The 22,210-nt window shown below is 34.7% G+C and overlaps 3 protein-coding genes across 8 annotated transcripts; 2 read left to right on the forward strand and 1 right to left on the reverse strand.

Moving 5' to 3' along the window:
- The first annotated feature begins 133 nt into the window (after positions 1-133).
- LOC120626921 (formin-like protein 5) lies at positions 134-14,548 on the forward strand. 6 transcript variants are annotated; one of them, XM_039894725.1, is made up of 11 exons: positions 134-603; positions 926-1,018; positions 3,620-3,735; positions 5,300-5,387; positions 6,197-6,276; positions 9,020-9,154; positions 10,115-10,216; positions 10,705-10,864; positions 11,628-11,686; positions 12,060-12,656; positions 12,819-14,548. In XM_039894725.1, the coding sequence occupies exons 1-11, from the start codon at positions 503-505 to the stop codon at positions 14,099-14,101; spliced, it is 2,814 nt and encodes a 937-aa protein (XP_039750659.1). In that variant the 5' UTR covers positions 134-502; the 3' UTR covers positions 14,102-14,548. The 6 variants fall into 6 exon arrangements, with proteins under 6 accessions (XP_039750659.1, XP_039750660.1, XP_039750661.1 ...); XM_039894726.1 differs by having other exon boundaries at positions 10,708-10,864; XM_039894727.1 differs by having other exon boundaries at positions 9,023-9,154.
- Positions 14,549-17,124: 2,576 nt separating this feature from the next.
- On the forward strand, positions 17,125-18,597 carry LOC120627103 (protein YIPF5). The gene is made up of 2 exons (XM_039894952.1): positions 17,125-17,369; positions 17,453-18,597. Exons 1-2 carry the CDS (start codon positions 17,270-17,272, stop codon positions 18,133-18,135), a joined length of 783 nt encoding a protein of 260 aa, XP_039750886.1. The 5' UTR covers positions 17,125-17,269; the 3' UTR covers positions 18,136-18,597.
- Positions 18,598-19,081: 484 nt separating this feature from the next.
- On the reverse strand, positions 19,082-21,236 carry LOC120626828 (transmembrane emp24 domain-containing protein 3). Its single transcript, XM_039894592.1, has 4 exons — positions 20,994-21,236; positions 20,365-20,482; positions 19,802-19,929; positions 19,082-19,361 (listed from the first exon to the last, which is right to left on the reverse strand). Exons 1-4 carry the CDS (start codon positions 21,147-21,149, stop codon positions 19,131-19,133), a joined length of 633 nt encoding a protein of 210 aa, XP_039750526.1. The 5' UTR covers positions 21,150-21,236; the 3' UTR covers positions 19,082-19,130.
- Between the last annotated feature and the right edge of the window lie 974 nt (positions 21,237-22,210).

A 22,210-nucleotide genomic window follows, 5' to 3' on the forward strand; every position in this document is an offset into this window, starting at 1 on the left:
GTACTGTGAATCGGCTGGGAAGACTAGGTAATAGCTCTGCGGTAATACGTTACTCTCTAGGACATCATGCCATGTTTGTACTCTCGTTCTGTCTATGTGATATAAACACTACAGATGTCAAGTCAGTCAAATCAATCGCGTTTGACTACTTTGACTTCACTTTTCAGTTTTCACTTTTCTAAACATATTTTTATACGAACGAAGAGGTGCTGTAAACTTAAGCAGTAATAAAAAATATTAAATAAACTAACAACCCTTCGTAGCGATGTGATCATTTTTTCAGTGACGCGTTTACAAAATATTAAGTAGTGCCATTTAGAAATCCCGACCTATAACAACGAAGCAATATTCGTGTAAACAAGTGCCCTACATTTAATAGATTTCTCAAATGGAAGAAAGTCGTGCATTCGGACGGGCCTATTCTAAAGAAGTCACCTAAAACACATTTGTAATGGAAAGTCATAAATTCGGGTGTATGAGCATCGATTAAGCAACTGTTGTTATGTATACTTTAATAGAGATAGCTCTAAGCATAGGGGTGCTAGCCACACTCGTTACTGTTCTGTCTCTATGTGTATGTGGCTGCAAGAACTCTAACCAGAAGTAAGTATAGACCTGTTTCAGTCTTTTATCTACAATTCTTACACAGACTATTAAATTTTCACCCATTTGATACCAGCTAAAAGCAAGTCAAACAATCAGATTTTAAGTCAAGAATATAATGTATCCCTATTAAACAATACACAATGCTTTTAGTCATCATATTTTAATCAAATTAACTTCTTATTAATAATGTTTATAGTGTACCTATTGAAAATTCATTGAAAACAATAAAGTTATTAAAGATAACTGTGAAATACAAATGAGATGAAAATAAAAAAAAAATCTCTAGGTTTACTGTTTTAAGAGTTTTTGTATTTAACAGAAGTGAGTTGGTTGGGACGGCCGGTGTGGTCAAAATTCGTTTGGATGAGGAGGTACCGTCCCCGGCCCCCACCACTCCTGCCTCCGTCAAGCGGTTTGTTCATTAAAGCATGCCCTAGACATTAAATTAACGGGGCTAACATAGATTTTATAACTTTAGAAACTAATTTCATATAAATTAACTATGTCACTATTAGTATATTTATTTTATATTTTAATAACATATCCACACATGCCAAAGACTTATCTGTCATTTAAAGAATTTACAAGTTGAACTGCATCAAATGCTTGCAGCAGCTTCAACCAACCTGCTTAGCATCAATAACTTTAAAAGAAATATTATGTTACTTGGCTTGATGCAGCCCTAGTAAACAAAGTCTGAAACCCATATTCTGAGTTGTAACCTTGAAAACCCTTAGACTCAATTAAGGGAGCTTCAAGGAATTAAAGAACCTCCAATTTAGTATTCATAGTTGATAGGTTGAGAAAACCATTTTCCAGAATATTGTGAAATATTAATATACTGTGTTACTTTCAGTTTTCGTTTTAGATATTATTTACTTTTGCGAAAATGCTGTCATGTTTATTAAAAAGGGTTTTAATGGGTGTATAAATAAGCAGCACTGCACTACTTTTCACTTTTAAATACAGTCAAAAGTGTGTGAAAATTATATTAATTGTACTTAACTTTGTGATTGATTGGAAAAGGCAAGAATGCTGTGCAAGTGGTACTTGTAGACACCAATGCCATATTGGTGTGTGAAACTTTCTTAGCTTTTTCTTGGTCACATTTTAGGCATATGTGGATGTGCCTTAACTTAAGTTTTAATAGATAAACAGGATTTAATGTTTATTTGTTTATAAAAAAAATATTTGTTATAATATTATTAATAATAATACACGGTTTTAGGAAAGATCACATGACATTCAATAAATATGACATCATTGTAACTAAATTATTCACAAGCTATGAGAAATGTACTACTGCTTTTATTTAAATCATACATAAAGCAAGTGAGAGTACTAGTAAAAAGGAGATATTATAACAGGATATAGAAAATTCAAGTCTTGCTTTTTATAAGGCCATAGTCTTACCTAAAGCCTTGTATATTATGTTAATACATTAATACTTGTATGTTCTTTCAGAAGTAATAATTTTAATTTAGCAGATTATTGATAAACAACTAAAAACTAACATGGAATAGCAGTTTCTTTATAATTACATTGTAGTTGGGGCATCTGCTAGTTAATTAATTTTTTCTACTTAGTTAGATAATGCCATTTGTTTTGTAACTACATAAAACTGTTGTGGTCAGTGCAATTGCCTTGTCAGGTCATTAAATGTCACAAAAACGAAATAAAACAAAAAAAATCTTTATTCAAACATATTTTAAGGTTGCCCGCACACATGTCAATATTATTGACTGTGTTTGGTTAGCCAAAGAGACAAAGATTCATATCTGAGCCGATTTAAATTTAAAAGTATACCAACAGAAAAATGCATTCTTTAATTGAAAAGATGATGAGTTCATGTAATTTAAAGTTGTTATGATAACTTGAGTAACTTAAGATAATGACTTGACACGGCAGACTGGCATATACAGGTGTTCTAAACATTAACTTAATAAGCTATTGTGTTGGAGCTACAATTTATTATTATATTAATGTGCTAACAAGTTAAGAGGTACTTAGATTATTTATTTATTATGTTGTCCACTACTAATTACTATTATTGCATGTGTTAAACATTTGTTACGTCTTTTATTGGAATGCTACATGTAAATAGATGTTATAGATGTAGGAAACCTAAACCTAACATTTATAAGATATCATATATTGATATTTAAAAGATAACTATTAGATAAATGAAAATCATACAGCTTTTAAAGAAAATGAAAATATAAGGCTTTGAATATTATGGCTTATCTACTTAATTTCCATTTTGTTTATTTCGAGAAGAAGAAGAAACACCTGTTAATAATTACCTGCAGTCAGTTGCGTGCACAAAAGCACCGCCCACCCTAAAATTTATAAATAACCTTTTCGAGGATTTTTGCCGTTTTATACAATTTTCCTGTTGCATGCATACCCTGGTAAGAAACCCAGTGCACGACACTGCCTGCAGTCAATACGTTTCCCAACATTGTTAGTCTGGCGTGGTTAGTTACGACCCTGCAGACAAAGACGTGCTGTCAAGCGATTTAGCGTTCCGGTACGATGTCACGTAGAAACTGATTAGGGATTTGGGTTTAATAATATATATATATAAATGCCATAACTCTAACAAGTTAGCCTGCTAACACCTTAGTCTGCATCACCACTTACCAGGGATATTGCAGTCAAAGACTAACTTTTAATAAAATATACAAACAAGAATTCTATAAGTCAAATACATTCATATTCATAGTCAAGTTTCCAAAATGTATGCTACGAAAGTTGTACTAAAACTGTCGTGTTGTATAATAATTAAGCTTATAAATTATTTAGCTCTAAGAGCCAATCCGTAGAGTCGGCAGGGCAGTACGTACCTAGAAAAATCATTCTCTAGTCTAGATACGGTATACCTTATATATATATATATATATATAAAAATAGTATTTTAAAGAATGGGTACATAACATTCAATAGCAAATATTTTTTTTAATTAATTGTGTCCTACTACTAACTACCTCATTAAAACATAAATCTGATGCAGGGCGTCGACGCAAAACAGCCAGCGCAGTTTGCCGGAAATTCCGCATCCCGTCGGAAGGCATGACAGCGGCGACACTGCATCGGAAATATATGCTACAGTTACTAATTTAGACGAAGGTGAAAATATTTTTTGGTTTGTTTTTAGAGAAATAATATCACAAACTCGAACGTCTGTTGGGATGTTTTATACTCTTTCACGGAAAAACTGCGGAACGGATTCGTCGGAAATGAACACATAGGTTGCTTTTATCCATGGGTATCGCGCGATTTGTTAAAGACTAAATTTCATGTCGTTGAGCTACAACTATAGTTTACAATAGCAAACTTACTAGAAATTAAATTTATTCTTGCTGCGCCGCGATAAACGTACTTTCGTAACAAAGTATGATGGTAAGTTATGATGCAGTTTAAGATGGTAGCGGCCCAATCTTTTAGGGAGTATGCCAGTTGTATTTAAACCATACCTCTAGTAGGCTTTTACGCGACATCGTACCGGAGCGCTAAATCGTTTACCGGCTCATTCGGCTTGTCGGTAGGGTGGTAACTGGCCACGGCCGATGCCTCCCACCAGCGCAGAGCAGACAGAAATCAGAAATTTCAAATTCCCAAATTTCTCCTGCTAAGAATTAATTTTACATGTGCAGCTAGTTTCAATAAATGGGATAGCTTATTTGGCTAAGATACATTTTTGGTTTTGATACATGCGGTATTTATATGATCCAAATCGATTATCATTTGCTACGTTTTGAACATGTCTCATTTCAATTTTCTTTTGTTATGTTCGACATTTTGTATTTTTCATCAGTTCCTATAATCTAATGATCATGACTATATACAACGTGTAAATAAAAACCGAAATAATGGGTACTCCACGGGCTTAACTCTAGAACATTATTTACTGAGATTTATCTGTGAAACCGAAAACCTAATAGTTGTTGAGCTACTGCCATAATTTATTAGTTTCGTGTCACGTAGCATACGCACAATGCGTGTGTCGGTCTTTTATCTTCAACAAGGTTGTCATAAGTAAACAGTTAGAAAGTTTTGAATTCGTTTGTATAGAAAAATAAAGCTACTTCTTTTGATTTGATAGTTTTACAGTGAGATTCCTTATGAAATATACGAATGCATCCTTTAAAATTATTTGTAATTTACGTTGTGTTGTATAGTTTGAGGTGGATATTTTGGAAACTAAGAAGGCAACAGATGAAACATTAATACAGACTGTCACATTTCTTTCTAAGTCTAGTCACAATACTTAACTATATAACGAAACTAATTTTTGCTTGTAACAATGAAAAGCAACTGTGAGTTTTTACCTGTGAGAAACTCGTATTTTCCTAGAATATGAAGACGCTACATCGACATAACAACATAGCAATGAATCATCTGAATGCATCTGACTAATGCGTTCATAAGGAAGCCATAAAAACAATTATCCATTCATCCCTCTCCAGCGGAAAAAGAAAACTTAGATGCATTTAAGCAATTGCATCGTATTGCTACTGAATGAATTTCGATTTGAGGTGAATCTTATCGATAATCGTGATAATTATAATGTTTATCTTTACACATTACATAAATTATACATTAAAGGGCCGCTACTAGGAACTGATAGATGCGTACATCTTCATTGATTAGTTTATATTTAGCGGTACGTTATCATGTTATGTTCTTTCAGGAAATAAGGCCGTGGTGGAAGCCTCTACTAGCCGAGATCATCCTTATGAACACGCGTATGCCAAACTACAAAATGAAAGTCACAATGTGTAAGTTGAAGATAACGTAATTATTTTGAGTAGCCGTTAGTGCCAACTGCGTTGTACGTAAATCTCGAAATGGGACTAAATTGACAATTGCACGACTCATGATGCGAAGCATCAGAGAGTGCTTTACGATCGAAAAAATTTTTTCTCCTCATTTCGGCGGCTATTTTTATTATTATAGCCTTGTTAGTTCACGGAATCAAGATATTTTGCATACTATTGTCGAGATAATTTAATGGAGATTAATTCCATACTTTCAAAAAATTTATTTACTGCAATAGAATTGGAAAAAAACACCAAAATGGATGGTGATATATCTATATCTATAGATATTATGTACATTTTATTCCACCAGGGGCGCCTGTGCATCACTTTCCTAGTTTCACAGCTGTTATAAATTTTTTTTTTTTTTTTTTTTTATTTTGCACTACTCATGTGGTTTTTTTTCGTTATTTATTGACAAATAATTGGATAGCTATTTTATTATTGAGTCGTGCATTTTTGGATTTTCCAAATTTACCGTATTCTTTAAATAGTACTACTATCCTTTTCCAAGGAAAAAGTGAGCACTACTTTTTGATCTGTCAATTTAGTTTTAACTTGTATTTTTTGTAGTAGAGATTTTTGTAATACAGAAAACTTTATGCAAAGTGTAATGTCATATTTATATCGAAATCGATCAAATGTCAATTCATATGGATCATATCGAAAGCGAATAATATAAGAGATGCATTTTTTCAATAGATAATAAAAACAATATACAACAACTTCTTTTGGTATTTATTGTTACAAATGTATGTTATTTTTTTTAGAACCGTGGAAATAATACCAGATCAAAGCTCCGATAATGATATTCAAATCGAGGAAAGAGAAACAGCTTCTGCGACAGCAGGTACATATAATATATATTAGATAATTATCATTTAATTGTTAAGTTGTGTAAGATTTCTATCAATTGTCATAATGATAAACTTTACTATAATAGATTCAAATCAGTAATACGTTTTCTATCTAAACTTATGTGGTTGATTCGAATCGGAAGTAAAATGACGGAATTTCTTGTGTGGATTCAACTTAGAACTTTGTTTACTCACAGAGGCGCTTTTCTTCTACGTTTCTGATACTTATCGCTAAGATTCGGATTCAATGCCTTTAATGCAAGAATGAATGGGCATTTTCTAGGCAAGCGCGCTTCTTCTTAGACCGCGTCATTGCTTTCCATCCGGCATGATAGTTGTCATTTGTCAAGCGCAAGTCTATCTAGTATACAGGCTAGTTTAGAAAATTTAGAGGCTTAAAGGAACTGAGACAAAAACATTCCGTGCTGCCATGGTGGACCGCAGAAAAACTTTGAAGCGTTAAAAAAAGTCCAGTAGCATGGCTAGCATGAACAAGAGAAATCAGTAATTACAGGACAAAGTTATCCTAATGCGACAATGCGGCATGTTATGTAAATTTTAATAATATATAATATATATAACTATCATGTATATACCAAATAATAAAACGTGTATACTTAAATGGGGGTACACTTCTTGCTTTGGTAGGAGGACAAATAAATTGTGCTCTTGTGCCCTCCTAGCCGTGCCATCGACGCCAAATTTAAAGTCGATGAAACGAAAGGAAGTTTCAAAAATACAAATAGTATTGCCGAAATCCTAACAACGGCTTGGAAAATACGAATAATCTTTTAAAATATTCACCAAACATATTATTGTCTATAAGAATCATTGTTATTAAACACTCGTTCTAATAGGATCAAACCGCATTCAAATCAGGCTATCTTTTTAAGCGCAACGAAAACATAGATGAAGCGGTAAAACTGATAACTGCCTTTTTTTGCGTAGTACCTACTAGTAACTGCCGCACGTGGCAGTTGACCCGGTTTTTTGTCATTTTTAGGCATGCATTGTGAATCTTTACAAAGAATATTACTAAGCAGCCGTTGCCCGCGACTTCGACCGCCTGTAGTTTAGTTTTTAAAGCATATTTTAAGTTCTGTGTTCTTGTAAGAAATAAATTGTAGATTGATAAACTTCACACGCCTTTGAGAAAGTTATGGAGAACTCTCAGGCAGGTTTTCTTGCGATATCTTCTCACACTGTTTAAGCAAGCGATATTTTAGTTGCTTAAATTTAAAAAACGCACATAACTTTTTTAAGTCGGAGGTTCGTGCCGGATATTCGGTCCCCACAAAAGGGAGGCCGAAGTTCTAACAACTAGTCTATTACCGGTTAACCGATATTATAATAGCTTATAGTTACGGGACTGATGCCTGGCTAATAAAACATTACATAACGACCCTAAACTGCTGTGGGTGAAACCGTCGGGAACAACTAGTCATTGATAAGCTTCTGAACGCCCTGACGCTTGAATAAGCAAATAATAAAGAAGATCCTAAACTTCGAATGAGGTCACAAAAGCCATTTTGCCAATACCCATTGTTTTGTTCACAGAGTTCGACAATCGTAAATATTTGAATAATACTTTCCCTAATTATATAAATATTGGTTCAGATATCCGTTATCACTAAACACACTTAATTTTCAAGTGGTGTTGCGATATTGATAATGTCAATTGGAAGTATGCAATTGCTATTGTTGTAATCCTAATCCCAATATAACATTATTATTTTAAAATAATAAAACTAAATAAGTAATGGTTCGTGTGTAAAACTTTGATTTTTGAGATTAGTATAGATAGCATATAGGGAAAGTTTTCTTACAAATCTACCTCGAGTTTTTTTTACGTATTCACTGCATTCAAGGATTATTATCATTATATAAACCCATTCCCGGCCCACTAGCGGGGATGGGTTTCCTTCCACAATTAGAAAGGGTTAAGGCCATAGTTCATCACGCTGGCCCACTGAGTATTGTCGACATCAACAAGAATATTTTGTTTTAAATTTTTTGAGGCTATCGAAGCTGCTACTTTTATGATAAAAACATTGTATGGTGTTTTTCTTATTCTTATCATCAGCTTGTCAAGAATCAGATTTTGTGATTAATCCTCACAATTAACATTTTGAATACACACCGCTAATTAATCTATCGTAATACGATTATAATTTGGTAGCATTCGGTCATTCTCTTTTTAGTCGACTTAAAAAAAGACAATTTTTAAGGAATGATCGTATAGATTTTTTTTATGTAAAATATTTTTTTCAGTAACAGCTATTTTCCTGTATCAGCAAATAAATAAAAATTGATTGACTGACAATAATATGGATGTGAGTGGAGAAAGGTGTTAAGCTTGATTTGGTTTGCTAATAAGAATTAATGGTCCACCTTCTTTATGCACTCCAAAGTTAAATAAAATCTTTAAATTACTCAAACTCAAAGGAGTTAAACATATTATTATTACAATTTATGGATTATTAATACAATTTATGTATTTATTTTAAATGTTTGTTTACCGATTTCACCGTCAATTATTGTAAACTGATATAAAAAAATCTTTATTATTATGAAAGGTTTACTATCGAGTTGGTTTTTGTCCCCAATATGATGAGGGGTTCTCAATTTTTTTATCCTTGAGGCAACAGCATCGCTTTAGTCCCAGATGTAATTTACTATCTTCGTTTAAAGATTTTTTTTAAGCCTGAAGCAAATACAATAATCTGCTATATTCAGCAGAAGCAGTGCTGATATCAGCGTCGGTTGCGATCAGCGGGCAGTTGCCTTCGAGCCAGGAACTGCCTTACATCACGCCGCCGTCTCCGCGCCCACCCGAAGTACATTTCAGCGGGGACTCCACCGACTCCGCCAGTATGTACCATTGTATGCTATAGTCCGCACAAGCTGTGCCGATAACGACGTCACTCGCTGTCAGCAGGCAGTTGCCTTCTAGCCAGGAGCTGCCATACATAACGCCGCCGACTCCGGGCCCACCCGAAGTACATTTCAGCGGGGACTCCACCGACTCCGCCAGTATGTGCAATTGTATGTTATAGTCCACAAAAGCTGTGCCGATATCGACGTCACTCGCTATCAGCAGGCAGTTGCCTTCTAGCCAGGAGCTGCCATACATCACGCCGCCGACTCTGCGCCCACCCGAAGTACATTTCAGTGAGGACTCCACTGACTCCACCAGTATGTGAAGTTGTATGTTATAGTCCACAAAAGCTGTGCTGATATCGGCGTCAGTCACTATCAGCGGACAGTTGCCTTCGAGCCATGAGCTGCTTGCTCTATATCACGCCACTATCTCCGCGCCCACCTGAAGTACATTTCAGTGGTGACCGCCAGTATCTTCGCATTGTGTGCTCTGGACATATAGTCAGCAGAAGTAGTGCTTATCAGTCGCTTATAGCGGATGGTTGCAGTCGAGCCAGGAACGGCCCAAGGAGAGTTTGCTCGTTTCGCAACGAACCTCATCCTTTTGTATTGCTAAGATGAAATTATAAAGCGTGGGGTTACCACTTAGGTGATGTTAGCAAAGGTTAGCTTGGGTTTAAATTAAACTCACTGGACTCATTATTAGACATGGCATTACGTAGGAATAGTTATGCAGTGTTTTTGACGCTATGACATTTAAAATATGCTGTAAGTAGATGTGTGACAAAACACTGAATAAATAATCGTGTGAAGTCGACGTTATGCCAAGTTTATTCTTAAGTCTAAGAGTAAGCCCGAAATTGCTACGGGGTTTACTGTAGTAGCACGGTTAACTTCGTAGGAGGCTCGAAGGGTCAGTAGCTTTATTAAAAGTATTGTGTGTTGTTCCAGAGGGTTACACTAGCATATCAGTCCGAGAGCCGCTCAGTAACATTCGCGCGCAAAACATCAAGCCGTTACAGCCACACTATGCCACTGTATCAGATGACTCTGGTTAGTTCGCAATATAGTTATACCACGCTCACGCGAGGAATAAGTTCCGGACAAAATCACTTAAAGCAAAATTCTCATGTAACAAACTATGATCGCTAAATATAATTAAAATGCACTTATGGCGAAAACATTAAACAGAATCATCCTATTTATTTTTATGAATTAATCACTGTAATAGTTATTTAATGTCTTGTATTTTGTTTGCATTCTTGAAGTTTCAACAACACTGTTTTGTATTGCTTGCCAAACACTGCCAGACTAAAGGCCTCTCCAAACGGGATGATTTTTACATAATCACCACGCTGGTCGGTGACCTCAGTAGATGGTAGTAGTTATACAGAGTACGCTGATACGTACGCTGAAATCTTCATACAGCACGTACAGTACGTACGTTTTGTATGAAGATTTACGTACGTACGTACGTACAGCGGGGTAACGCGTATTTTCTTCTTGGTTAATGTCAGTGTTTCGACTGTACCAATTTCAAGCAGATGAAATGTACGAGGCGATAGAGGGCGCTAGCGTTGGTGAGGGCTCCGACACGTACGCGCAAATCGCGCCAGAACCTCGCCGCCGTGTCCAGCCCGCCAGCGAGCCAGTACCCGCGCCCGCACCCGTATTGCAGCCCGACGTTACGCACCACGCCAGGTAACCTTGACAGACCTAGCCTTCTACTCAACTAAACATTGGAGTGCTGTTACAGTTAAACTATACTGGATTTATATGGTTCTTTTTTTCTTTGTATATTTATGAATAAAAAACATATATATAACAACTAGGCGTAGTTGGAGGCCGCCCATTCAACCACACTCAAAACTATAATATGGTGAATGAATGAATACACTTTTATTGTACACCAAAGAAAAAAAGTAGTTACAGAGATATAAATACATATCACGAGAGTACAATTTGGTGGCCTTATCGCTACATAGCGATTTCTTCCAGGCAACCAATGGCGTAAAAGGAAAAAAACATAGAAAAAAGGTAGGTGGTGCAATAAATAATATTTACAATTATACAAATATATAAATAAAATATATATATATATAAATATATAACATATAAATACAAATAAAATATATAACATAAATACCCATATAAATAGATAACAAATAACATCCTCAATTTATATGATGATGATTATAGAATCGCTTTCGTATCATGAGCGAATAAATCATCAAGTATGTTTGGTTTTAACGGAATGGATGGCCTCTACCGCCTATTTGTTTATATTATTACTTATAGAATCAAAGTTTTTACCTTTTTATAGTTACCTACTTGTTTTCAGCTTTAGGATTTTTATTTAATTGCAAACAAATATGGGATATTTTGAATACGAGCTTGTTTGTTTAAAAATGAGTTACTTTGTTGATATAATGATTTTAAATCTTGTTTGTTTATTAATTCATAGGAGGAGTGCGCCACCTGAAATTGGGACATCAACGTCAAATGCCACACATTCCCGCCAAGGTAAACTAATAATAGACACAATAATTATATGAATTTTAATTATTTTTAATTATATTAAATAATGTAAGTGAGGAAATATAGACAATTATAGATTATAGATTAAAGTATCTGGAATACAGGAGCTACTAGAAGTGCATATAAGCTTCTATACACGAAAGTAAACGACAATCATTCAAAAACGAATTATAGATTTACTTAAGATATTTGTTAATGGGCTTGAAGTAAATAAACCCTCAAAAAGTTGCAAGCCTGATTGCCGAGTAACAGTTTAGTGAAAAATAAAGGGAAAAATAAGGATTAATTTAACTCTTTTGCTATGTATTTATGTAACTACTTTTTTTCTTTGTTGTACAATAAATTTTATTTATTTCAGCGTCAATGTCGTCTTGTTCGAATTCAACAGGCGCACTTGGCTCGCCCAAGCCGGAGAAGCGACAGGCGAACTCACCACTACCGCCACCCCCACACAGTACTCACCCATCTCACCCCTCTCATCAATCCCATCCTCCGCACCCAACTCATCCTCCACACCCAACTCATCCTCCACACCCAACTCATCCTCCACACCCAACTCATCCTCCACACCCAACTCATCCTCCACACCCAACTCATCCTCCACACCCAACTCATCCTCCACACCCAACTCATCCTCCACACCCAACTCATCCTCCACACCCAACTCATCCTCCACACCCAACTCATCCTCCACACCCAACACATCATCCACACCCAACACATCCGCCACACGCAACACATCCTCCGCATCCGTCTCACGCACCGCTAACATCACATCCACCGCTCCCATCTCATCCACCGCACTCTGCTCACCCACCACTCCCATCTCACCCACCGCACCCGGTTAACCCACAGCTCCCATCTCACCAACCACTATCGTCCCACCCAGTACACCCACCAGCTCCGCGCTCTGCCGATCCGCTCGCACAACGACATCAAAGAATATCGAGCACCGGTAATATTTCGTTTCTCTTTTCATGCCCATGCGTCTCTCTGAAAAATTTATTTAATAATAAAATACGAGATTTTAATAAATTTAATTCTTTAAAAAAATAATTAACTTTATTAAAATCCCTGTCGATCGATTCTTCATGCAAATAAATCTCTTCATGGCCAGGTGATCTTCACTTCAACCACGACAAACTAAGGCGCAGTCTCAACGAGAAACATCAACGCAACAACAGCTGTGTCAGTTCGTCAGACTTCTATGGTTGCAACTACCCTGTGGAGAAGCATCGGTTTAGTTCTGGGGATCTCGTGCGGCCACTCGTGGCCAGAGAACTTAACTTCGACATAGACCAAAAGGAAAACATCGCAGACAATCTCTACAACTCTATTGATGGGCCAGGGGCTCCCGGATACAGCGACTACTCCTCCGCAGAGCCAAACTCTAGCATCATCTCCGACCAGCGAGCCACAGAAAGCCCATCGCGAAATGTGGAAGAAATGTACGCAAAAGTGATAAAGAAAGCAAAAGCCAAAGAGGAAACGCACAGAAAATCGAAAGATTTAACAAACGCTGACCTCGATTCCAAAGGAACTAAATATCGAGGAGACGATCCAGGCTACGAGACAATCGATCGAAAACTTTTCTCAAACCACGGTTATGAGACCATTGCGCGAAAGGACAGAAAGAATTCTAATCAGGACCCCGGTTACGAGACGGTCAAAGATTTAAATAAAAGCGGTCAGCCCTCAAACTACACGAACAATAATTTACTGAAAAGGAATAATTTAGCCGCAGACAGTGGTCCTAATAGCATCATAAGCAGCGATCCGGGCTACGAGCACATATCGAAAGGAGACGCAAATGCTTCGGACTCCGATCCCAATTATGAAGTGCTGAGAAATCAACCATCCACGCCGCCGTATGCGACAATCGCGCCAAACTACAAAGTCCAACCAACATATTCCACAGTAAACAAGAGGCCGGAAAAGTACAACTGGCATGCGAATAATAACGACGAATCTATAATAGAACCGAACTACGAGTCAATGTCCAACGATCCGCTATATACGACAGGCAGCGAATCTGATCCAAATTACGAGTCGGTCCGACCCAAAGATCCAAATTACGAAAGTGTGAACGCTCAAGACCCAAATTACGAGTCGTTGAGATGTAAAGATCCGAAATACGAATCTGTCCGTTCAAAGGACTCTAAATATGACTCGGTGCGGTCCAAAAAGGATCCGAACTATGAAAGTGTTAAATATTTCGAATTGTCAAGAAAGGAGCCGCCCTATGAGAAAGTGAACACAGAGGCAACTGAGGGCTCCAGCGTGGATCGTTCGGATTCCTCTGCGGGATATGAAAAAATTAATGTCGCCGGGACGAAGGATTCAAAAAACAGTATTAATAATGGTGCTGATTGCACTGTAAGTGATTATTTCCAGGTTTAATTTTGACATAAGACTATTTATTTAAGTGGAACATATAGTTCGCGACAATTGGACGTGACAATTTCTACAATAACGCCTACAATAATAATTTTTGGTGCCTAACAGAAACATAAACAAGATTAAATCGATATAAGCGTAAAAAGTGAATTAAAATGGCGCGGGTGTGGGACGCTATTTTCCGTCTCACTTTATACCCTGACGTTATGTCGACTTGTCGCGGGCTGTACGTCAGTGTCGCATGAATGTTGGGTGTTTCGACTAAACCTAGGAATCACTTTGAGATTGTGTGCTTTTATTTATTTACATTTTTACAACAGCGCTATGTATATTACCTCAAAGATAGATTAATTCTAATATCTTCCTTAGGTATCTGTGATATATGTATTATGAGTGTGAATATTATTTTACTCGATTAAGTTTATTATTCCCATGTCGGTGACATTTTATTTTTTTTAAACGTACGGAATTTAAACATTTTTGTAATCTCCATTTATTAGCGTGTTCATATTTTTATAAAAAATAATATTATACATGTAATTTGTATACCTACCGTATGTACAAAGTGTATATTGTACATAGCATACACGTCTTAGGTAAGATATATTTACAATAGCAATCATGTTCGTAATAAAATTATAAAATTCAGTTGACACCTGCGATAATTAATTGAAATTTCCATTAATTAAATTCATAGAACTTGGCAAAATGCAAATTGGCCTTATAATACAATTTAACAACCCCAAAGTTACAATTAAATCCCAATAATAATGTTTTAATAACAAGGTCAACGTAAATAATTAATAATCATAACCTAAAGGTCAACCGCAAACCGATTGCGTGCGACTGAAAAGGGCACGAAAACTGTGCTTTTATCTGAAACAGATAACGCCAGTTTGTTAAAATAATAATAATCTCGTTTTGTTGACTTTGTAGCTTATAATAATTTTGTGGTAAAAAAATAACCATTATTAAATTTTGTCTTGACAATTCAACTGGCTGATGGTATTTTGAAATAATTGTAACCCGTATGCAAATTAGCAACTCTTGTTTTAACGTAGTGATATATTGATATTCTAAATAAATATTTTAACAATGTATGAAATTCATATTATTTTTATTGTAGTTGTATTTTGTTACTATCACACAAATTATGTTATATTTATTGATTAAGTATGTTTAAATTTAAATTGATATAAATGTTTAATATGAAATACGATAATTATGGTGACTTATAAAGTAGTACCTGAATCTTTTGTTTTTTACTTTTAATTTATCATGAAATGTTTAAAAGTTCAGTTGAATATGTTAAGGATTCTTATTTAGGTACTGATTATTCTAGTATATTTAATATTGTACCGCGCAATTTACGAATGTATTGCCTTATTTATATGTCGATAGTGAGCTAGACTACTTTGGATTTTATTTTATTCAGTAACCCAGATTACATTATAAAATAAATAAAATAATTAGTTTGTATATGCAAAACAAGATAAAAGATGAATTGATTCAAAACAACCAAAAATATTATGTTCACTCTTTTGTTTTATATTCACAATAACCTGTTCCTGTTATAATAATAACATAATATTTTACAACCAATTTTCGGTAACAAACACCTTCAATTTATTGCTATTAAATTAAAATGTCTGTGACCTCATATTTTTGTTCTAATAATTTATGATCCACCATGTAAATATTTATCTGCCTAATGCCATCGTAATTTATAATTGTTTTTTTTTATATATTAACCAAACAACGTGCATACATACTTGTACTTTTTATAATAATATTACTATATATTTGTCATTCCATGATTAGATGCAATGGCGAAAATAATATTAAAGAAAATAAAATAATGCCATACATATTTTAAAATACTTTATTCATACCTAAATATTATTAAAACTTTATATCCCTCACCTCGATTCTTTGAAAGGCGTGTACCCAAAAGTTGAATGATAATAAGGCATCTCTGATCGTGAATAACGTCTTATTTGTCTTATTGAGCTTTGAGAACATCTTGTATTAAAAGCTAAAACGGGTTAAAAAAAATAGTATAGTACAAGTCTTCCAAACTGTATTTGCACACTAGGCAATCAAAAACAGTTACCGAAAAGATGAATTTTGGGGATGTTTTACGCAGTTGACTGTACTAATGTGGATGTACACATTAAGAGTGGTGAATAGTTGAGCTACAGCGCAAATAAGTCTGGCACTGTGTGGGATCCAAGTTGGTGACCTACTTTGATCTTTGTTGAGGCTCTGACAATACGCTAAGTAGTCTGTCCCAACGTTATTCCTGACACCTGAAACCTAATGGTTACTTAGACCCATTAACCCGTATTAGAGCAGGTGAAAGTTAAAAGTGTATCTACTCATAGTCTGCAAGTATGCATTTTTGAAGCAGGTATACCAACCGGACAACAACTGCAATTTAGCTGGTAGTGTCTATTTTAAAAGAAGAGCGTGTGTCGACACTATAAGCTTTATACCAACGAACTTCGGGTTACAATTCGTGTTGAGTTTATTTAGGAAATAATGTTTTGGGCAAATCCACACCTAAGCGGATGAAATGAGGGTTGAACAGATCAAGTTTTAAAGATACATAAATATGGACCTTTCATTTTTAATAGTAACTACTCTACAGGGTGAGTCGCCCCCAAACGAGGAGGACGGACAACGATGTGAGGTACCCGGTGCCCCTGGAAACAAACGTCCCAGGACGGTGGACTTGGAACTCCCTACAAAATACCTGCCGTGGATATAGAACGGTTCGGATCGGATTATAATATGATGATGATGACGACTCTTTAAGTTTTGGATCAAACATTTTTGTTAAATGAAAAAGAGCCCAGGAGTAAGAAAATTTAAGCTATAAATTCGTTTCAATTCGTGTGTATACTCTAATCGGCTAGAACTCAAATCCATAACGTACATAACATTTAAAAAATACATCAGTGACAATTGACAAATATTTGTTGACGTTTTGACAATGACATTAACATTTGAAAAAAAATCAATCTAGTATTATTGAAACTGATACTAATTATTATTTTATGTCTATACCAAAATAAAGGTTTATACATAAAACTTTTTTGTTGCTTTATTGTTAGTCACAGCTACAGGAAAAAATTCATCCGCCCTTACTGGTGTCGATGCAAAAGCAATATGTCTGGTTTTCCTAATCAAAGCGAGTATTCCTGGCAAGCTCAAAACAATAGTGGCCAGTTTAACAATTCAAATGCCTTCGGAGACTCTCAAACTCTAGGTAAATTATAAACTCTTTACGCAGTATTGTGGATATTTGTATTTGTACACAAGTTGTTAAAAGTAACCAAAAATATATTTTAGACTTTCAGAATTTTACAGATGACCAACAAAACTATTCATTTGATCAAGGGCAAACCATTCCTGTCAACAACAACCAATACTACAATCCAAGTTTATTCACACCAGCACCAATACCAGGAGACCAGCCAACAGTAGCATCAGAGTTTGATGAACCACCACTCCTAGATGAATTAGAAATTTACCCAGACAGAATATTAGAGAAAACTTTAGCTGTACTCAATCCATTTCATGGGCAATCTAAGGCAGATGATGCAAATTTTTTACTAAGAGATACAGATATAGCTGGCCCCATTGCATTTTGTCTAGCGCTAGCTGTATGTCTGTTCCTGTCTGGAAATAAAGCTCATTTTGGTTATGTTTATGGCTTATCGGTTATGTCAGTTATTTTAATGTACTTCTTACTATCTTTAATGAGCCATACAGAAGGTGTTTTTACTTTATTAAGTGTAGCCAGTGTATTAGGGTATTGTATGCTGCCAATGGTTGTGTTGGCGTGTTTGGGTATTTTCTTATCTCTTGAAGGTACGATAGGTCTCAGTGTGTCTGGTGCAGCGGTGATTTGGTCTGCACTCTCAGCAAGTCGCCTTTTTGTGACTATGTCAGGTGATTTTGAGCAAAGACCTCTCATTGCATACCCATGTGCATTAGTCAATGGTGTATTTGCACTTCTTGTCTTATTTTAACTGACTATTAAAAGCATTGTAACCTTCTTGTTTTGTAAACTTGAGGGCACAAAAGTGGAAACTTGAGTTCACTTCTCTGTGGGCTCATGGTCTAAGGAGGTTAACTGACTTATGTTTAATCAATTCTTTTGTATAACATATATTTTTATACATTTAATGTTGTTACCTGAAACACTTCATATTGTGTAATCCCTGTTGTAACCAATTATAGGGTTTAAATAAATAAAATTTGTTTCATTGGGGACATTGCAAAAGCCAATTTAAATAAATATTTTTTTCAATCATTGTTCTTAACCTAAAAAAATCTGTCTACTTGATGTGAAAATTGACTCCAAAAATATTTTTCATAAAGAACTGAATATCTTTTTACATTTTTGTAGACTTGATTGAAAAATATTGGTTCACCAATACACCCAAATAAAAGCTTAAAAATGAGTTAATAAATTCTATCATCTAACACAATTTTTATCTTTTATTTACCAACATTTGTACAAATATGAACTAGGGTAAAATTTTCGAGGTCAAACCTATATACCTATTAAAATGCAAAATTAAAATATCTTGTGTAATTAGTTTTGTTACCATTTCATATTCCTTGGCTTTAAAATAATAAGTCATAAAATATAAAACATTTAAACCTTGAATCTAACAAATAATAATGGGAAAAATTGAACTTAATTTTTTAAATTTTAATCACAGTATCTCAACAACAGTATCAGTATCACAACAAGGTTGTAAAGTTGGTTGATATTGGTGGTTTTGAGTTCTTAAAGTGGAAAATATTAGAATCAGAAAGTAATTGTTGAGTATCAATTTTATAAACTTACCTACTACTACTTACTACTTAGAGAAAGGTTGAGAAGAGAGGTTGGACTTAATAATTTGAAATTTAATTATTTTATTTTAATTCCTTTCAAATTATTAAGCCAAATTAAACCAAAGTGCATAATTAGCCCATGGAATATATTAATAAGTATACTATTTAACATTTATTATTACATTTTATTATATAAACTTGGCCTGTCACTAAAGAAGTTCTTTAAGACCAAAACCTGTAAGAATGCAACACAAATAATTGCTATAGTTTCAAATGTTGACCACCAGAAAACTCTCTCATTTAGGTATTCAGCTGCTTTGCGCCCTTGAGCCTCTCTCAATCTATGATGAGTTTGATGATCAATGATCCTATTTAGGGCTGAATGTATTTCATCTGCTGAAGTCTCGAGCTAAAAATAGTTAGACACCTTTTAATTGATACATATTATAACAAATTGCAAATAGTATTTGTCATCTGCACTTAAGACAGATAAGACCAAAAATCCTGTGCAATTCACTTAAGGCAGAAGTGAAATTTTTCAAAGAAGCCCATGAGAAATTGATAAAGATGTAGAGTATAATACTAAGTATTAGGATAAATGAAAGGTTGAAATTTCTTTACCAAGCTTAAAAAATATTTAATATTTTAATGCAAAATATTATATTACAAATATAACATCTTGTTCAGGTTCCATGGTAAATTAATCCTATAAATTTATGTATTTATTTTATTACTGTGACACATTTTTGACTTTTATGCACAATATTGTTAGAAAATAACATTTTTGATATGGTCATTTGAATAAAAGAGAACAAATTTATAGTCTTATATAAATAAATTGGTCAATACCTGTGTTAGAACAGTTGCATGTTCCCCAATACCTGGAAGGGGCTGTTCAGGCCCCACATTTAACTCCATATATATAAGTTTGTGTGAAAATGTACTGAATTCATTGCTGAAGCAAACTTTGTACACCCCTGAAAAAGATTTTAGAATATTAATTTTAGTAGCAATATATAAACAAATTTTATCCAGTCAAGCTCAAATAAATAATAGAAATTATTTTAAATTTTTTAATTAAACTGCTTGAAAGCAGCAAGCACCTCCAACTTTCAGGAGTTCTGTGTGTATTAAGAAATTAAAATATTACTTGCTTCAATGGTGAAAGATAACATTGCGAGCAAACCTGCATGCCTTATAATTCCCCATAATGTTCCCAAAGATGTGGACTCCACCAATACATACTGGGACAGAATAGTTGACTACAGCAACCTGTGCCCTGTAGTGGGCCAGTAATAGGTTGATATGATGATGAGGGTGCTAAAACTGCCCAAACTTGATTCAGGGCTGGTCCTAAAATTCTTAGGTTTTATGTTGTTCTAATACTTAAGAATATCAATTGAGAATATTACCTGTATATTGTGCTGTGAATGGATGGGAATCATATTGCATTTTTTTTTTGTGATAAATTATTTGTTGGTTTGGGCCTTCAACTTTTACATCCACATCATACTGGCCTCCAGTTATAACCTACAAATATTTGAAAATAATGTAATACCCTTAGGTAATAAGGAAAATACCTCATTATCATTAACTAATAAAACACAAATGATATTAGTATAGAAGTAGGCTCTGTGAATGGGTCAAGTGAATATTGAATATTTTTTTACCACTAGAAAATGAAATTACTAGGAAGTACTATTGAATTACATATTAAACCTAAAAACAATCTGCAAGGAAATATATCTAACTATCATAGTTAAGCCACAGTAGCAGCTTTAAGAGGTGGCCAATATTACATTACATTACTTGGGTCAATTTTAGATCTGGCAATCATAAAACTTCCTCAAGAATATTACTCAGAAAAGGCTTTGATGATTTTTAGAAAAGTTGGTTTTGCCCGCGGTTTCGGTTGCGGTATTGGACACAAAATGTCAATCAATTAGGGTCGTCCTATTGCTAATTTTTAAATTGTAAAACAAACTATTTATAATTAATGTCTCTTGAGTATTTAAATGAAAAAGTACCAAGGGCTTTTTACCTGATATTCCAACGAAGCAGAAGTACTTTGTTCAATTTCTTGATAAAAACATTCTACGGAATTATCGGGTAATTCAAATGTAAGTTCCACACTTTTGGATAAAATACCACTTATGAGAGTGACTAGTATCGTAAAAAATAACGGTGTAATAAACATTTTCGGTTTCGAATTTAAAAATATAGGAATTCTAAATAATTCTCACTCATCAAATACCGCATTACTTGACATTGACATTTAAAAGCAGCCGTCAACGTCTTGACGTTTCGTACACGTAATCGCCTCTATGGCTTGTCTTTGGTCTTGTAAAGATACGCAATGAGGAACATACGGTACATTATCTCTGATATCGCTGTGAAGTTTGTATCCTCATTGTCTAAGACTCCATGGAAAAAAAGTGCCTTTAACATAAAACGTGCGTGCAACCGGAAGCTCACTGTTACCTGAATAACAAGTCGAAACTAATTTTATGTTTGTGTTTATAATTTATTTGTATGTTTATGAGAAACTTTGAAATGGTGGACGAATTCGCGGGGAAAAATAGTAATATATAATATACTTATACACTTAATTTAAAAACTTATAACTTAATCATATCTACTATATTCTAATATATACATTCCTATTTTTCTATTGAACATAAAGGACTAACCGATACGATACAATAGTACTTGTGATGAAAGTTTCTGTTGCGTTTTAGGGTTTATCTTGTTTATGGCAGAGGCGCGAGAAAGGAAAACACCAAGATTTCGAACTCCGCTGTTACTACATAACCTAGCTTGGTAGCCTGGGCGCTATTAGCTTGAAAAACCTGTACCCTCTAGTACGTAGTACCTGCATCATGAGTATTAGTATTAGTGCTTTTAGTGACAGAGCTCATCCGGTGAAGTTCTAGCTCCATGATTATTTCTGCCGACAAGCAACAATGCTGTGTAACACAGACAGACAGACAGACGCGTAGGGGGACGTTGTTTTATAATATTTAAGGATAAGGATTTATGTGGTATAGACGGCCAACTAGCGCAGAGGGCAGATACTGTATCAGAGTCCAAGGCCGCAGGTTTCATTCCCACAACTGGTGTTCTGTATCTGTATTTTTTAAGTACCTATTTATGTTAATTATTCATAAAAATATTCATCAGTTATCTTAGTACCCCGATGGTTAGGTGGTTATTTGTGTATTGTCCTAGTATATTTATTTTGTCCGATATTTTTTAAAC

The sequence above is a fragment of the Pararge aegeria genome, chromosome 10 (genome assembly GCF_905163445.1).
Source record: "Pararge aegeria chromosome 10, ilParAegt1.1, whole genome shotgun sequence".
NCBI lineage: Eukaryota > Metazoa > Arthropoda > Insecta > Lepidoptera > Nymphalidae > Pararge > Pararge aegeria.

Excerpts from the sequence above, each read along its gene's own strand:
- LOC120626828 (XM_039894592.1), bottom strand. The coding sequence starts at position 21,149 with ATGTTTATTACACCGTTATTTTTTACGATACTAGTCACTCTCATAAGT. Across the intron at positions 20,483-20,993 it reads CTGCTTCGTTGGAATATCAG|GTTATAACTGGAGGCCAGTA; the intron begins GTAAAAAGCCCT and ends AAATATTTGTAG. Across the intron at positions 19,362-19,801 it reads ATGCAACTGTTCTAACACAG|CTCGAGACTTCAGCAGATGA; the intron begins GTATTGACCAAT and ends AACTATTTTTAG.
- LOC120626921 (XM_039894725.1), top strand. The coding sequence starts at position 503 with ATGTATACTTTAATAGAGATAGCTCTAAGCATAGGGGTGCTAGCCACA. Across the intron at positions 604-925 it reads TGCAAGAACTCTAACCAGAA|AAGTGAGTTGGTTGGGACGG; the intron begins GTAAGTATAGAC and ends TGTATTTAACAG. Across the intron at positions 11,687-12,059 it reads TGCCACACATTCCCGCCAAG|CGTCAATGTCGTCTTGTTCG; the intron begins GTAAACTAATAA and ends TATTTATTTCAG.
- LOC120627103 (XM_039894952.1), top strand. The coding sequence starts at position 17,270 with ATGTCTGGTTTTCCTAATCAAAGCGAGTATTCCTGGCAAGCTCAAAAC. Across the intron at positions 17,370-17,452 it reads CGGAGACTCTCAAACTCTAG|ACTTTCAGAATTTTACAGAT; the intron begins GTAAATTATAAA and ends AATATATTTTAG.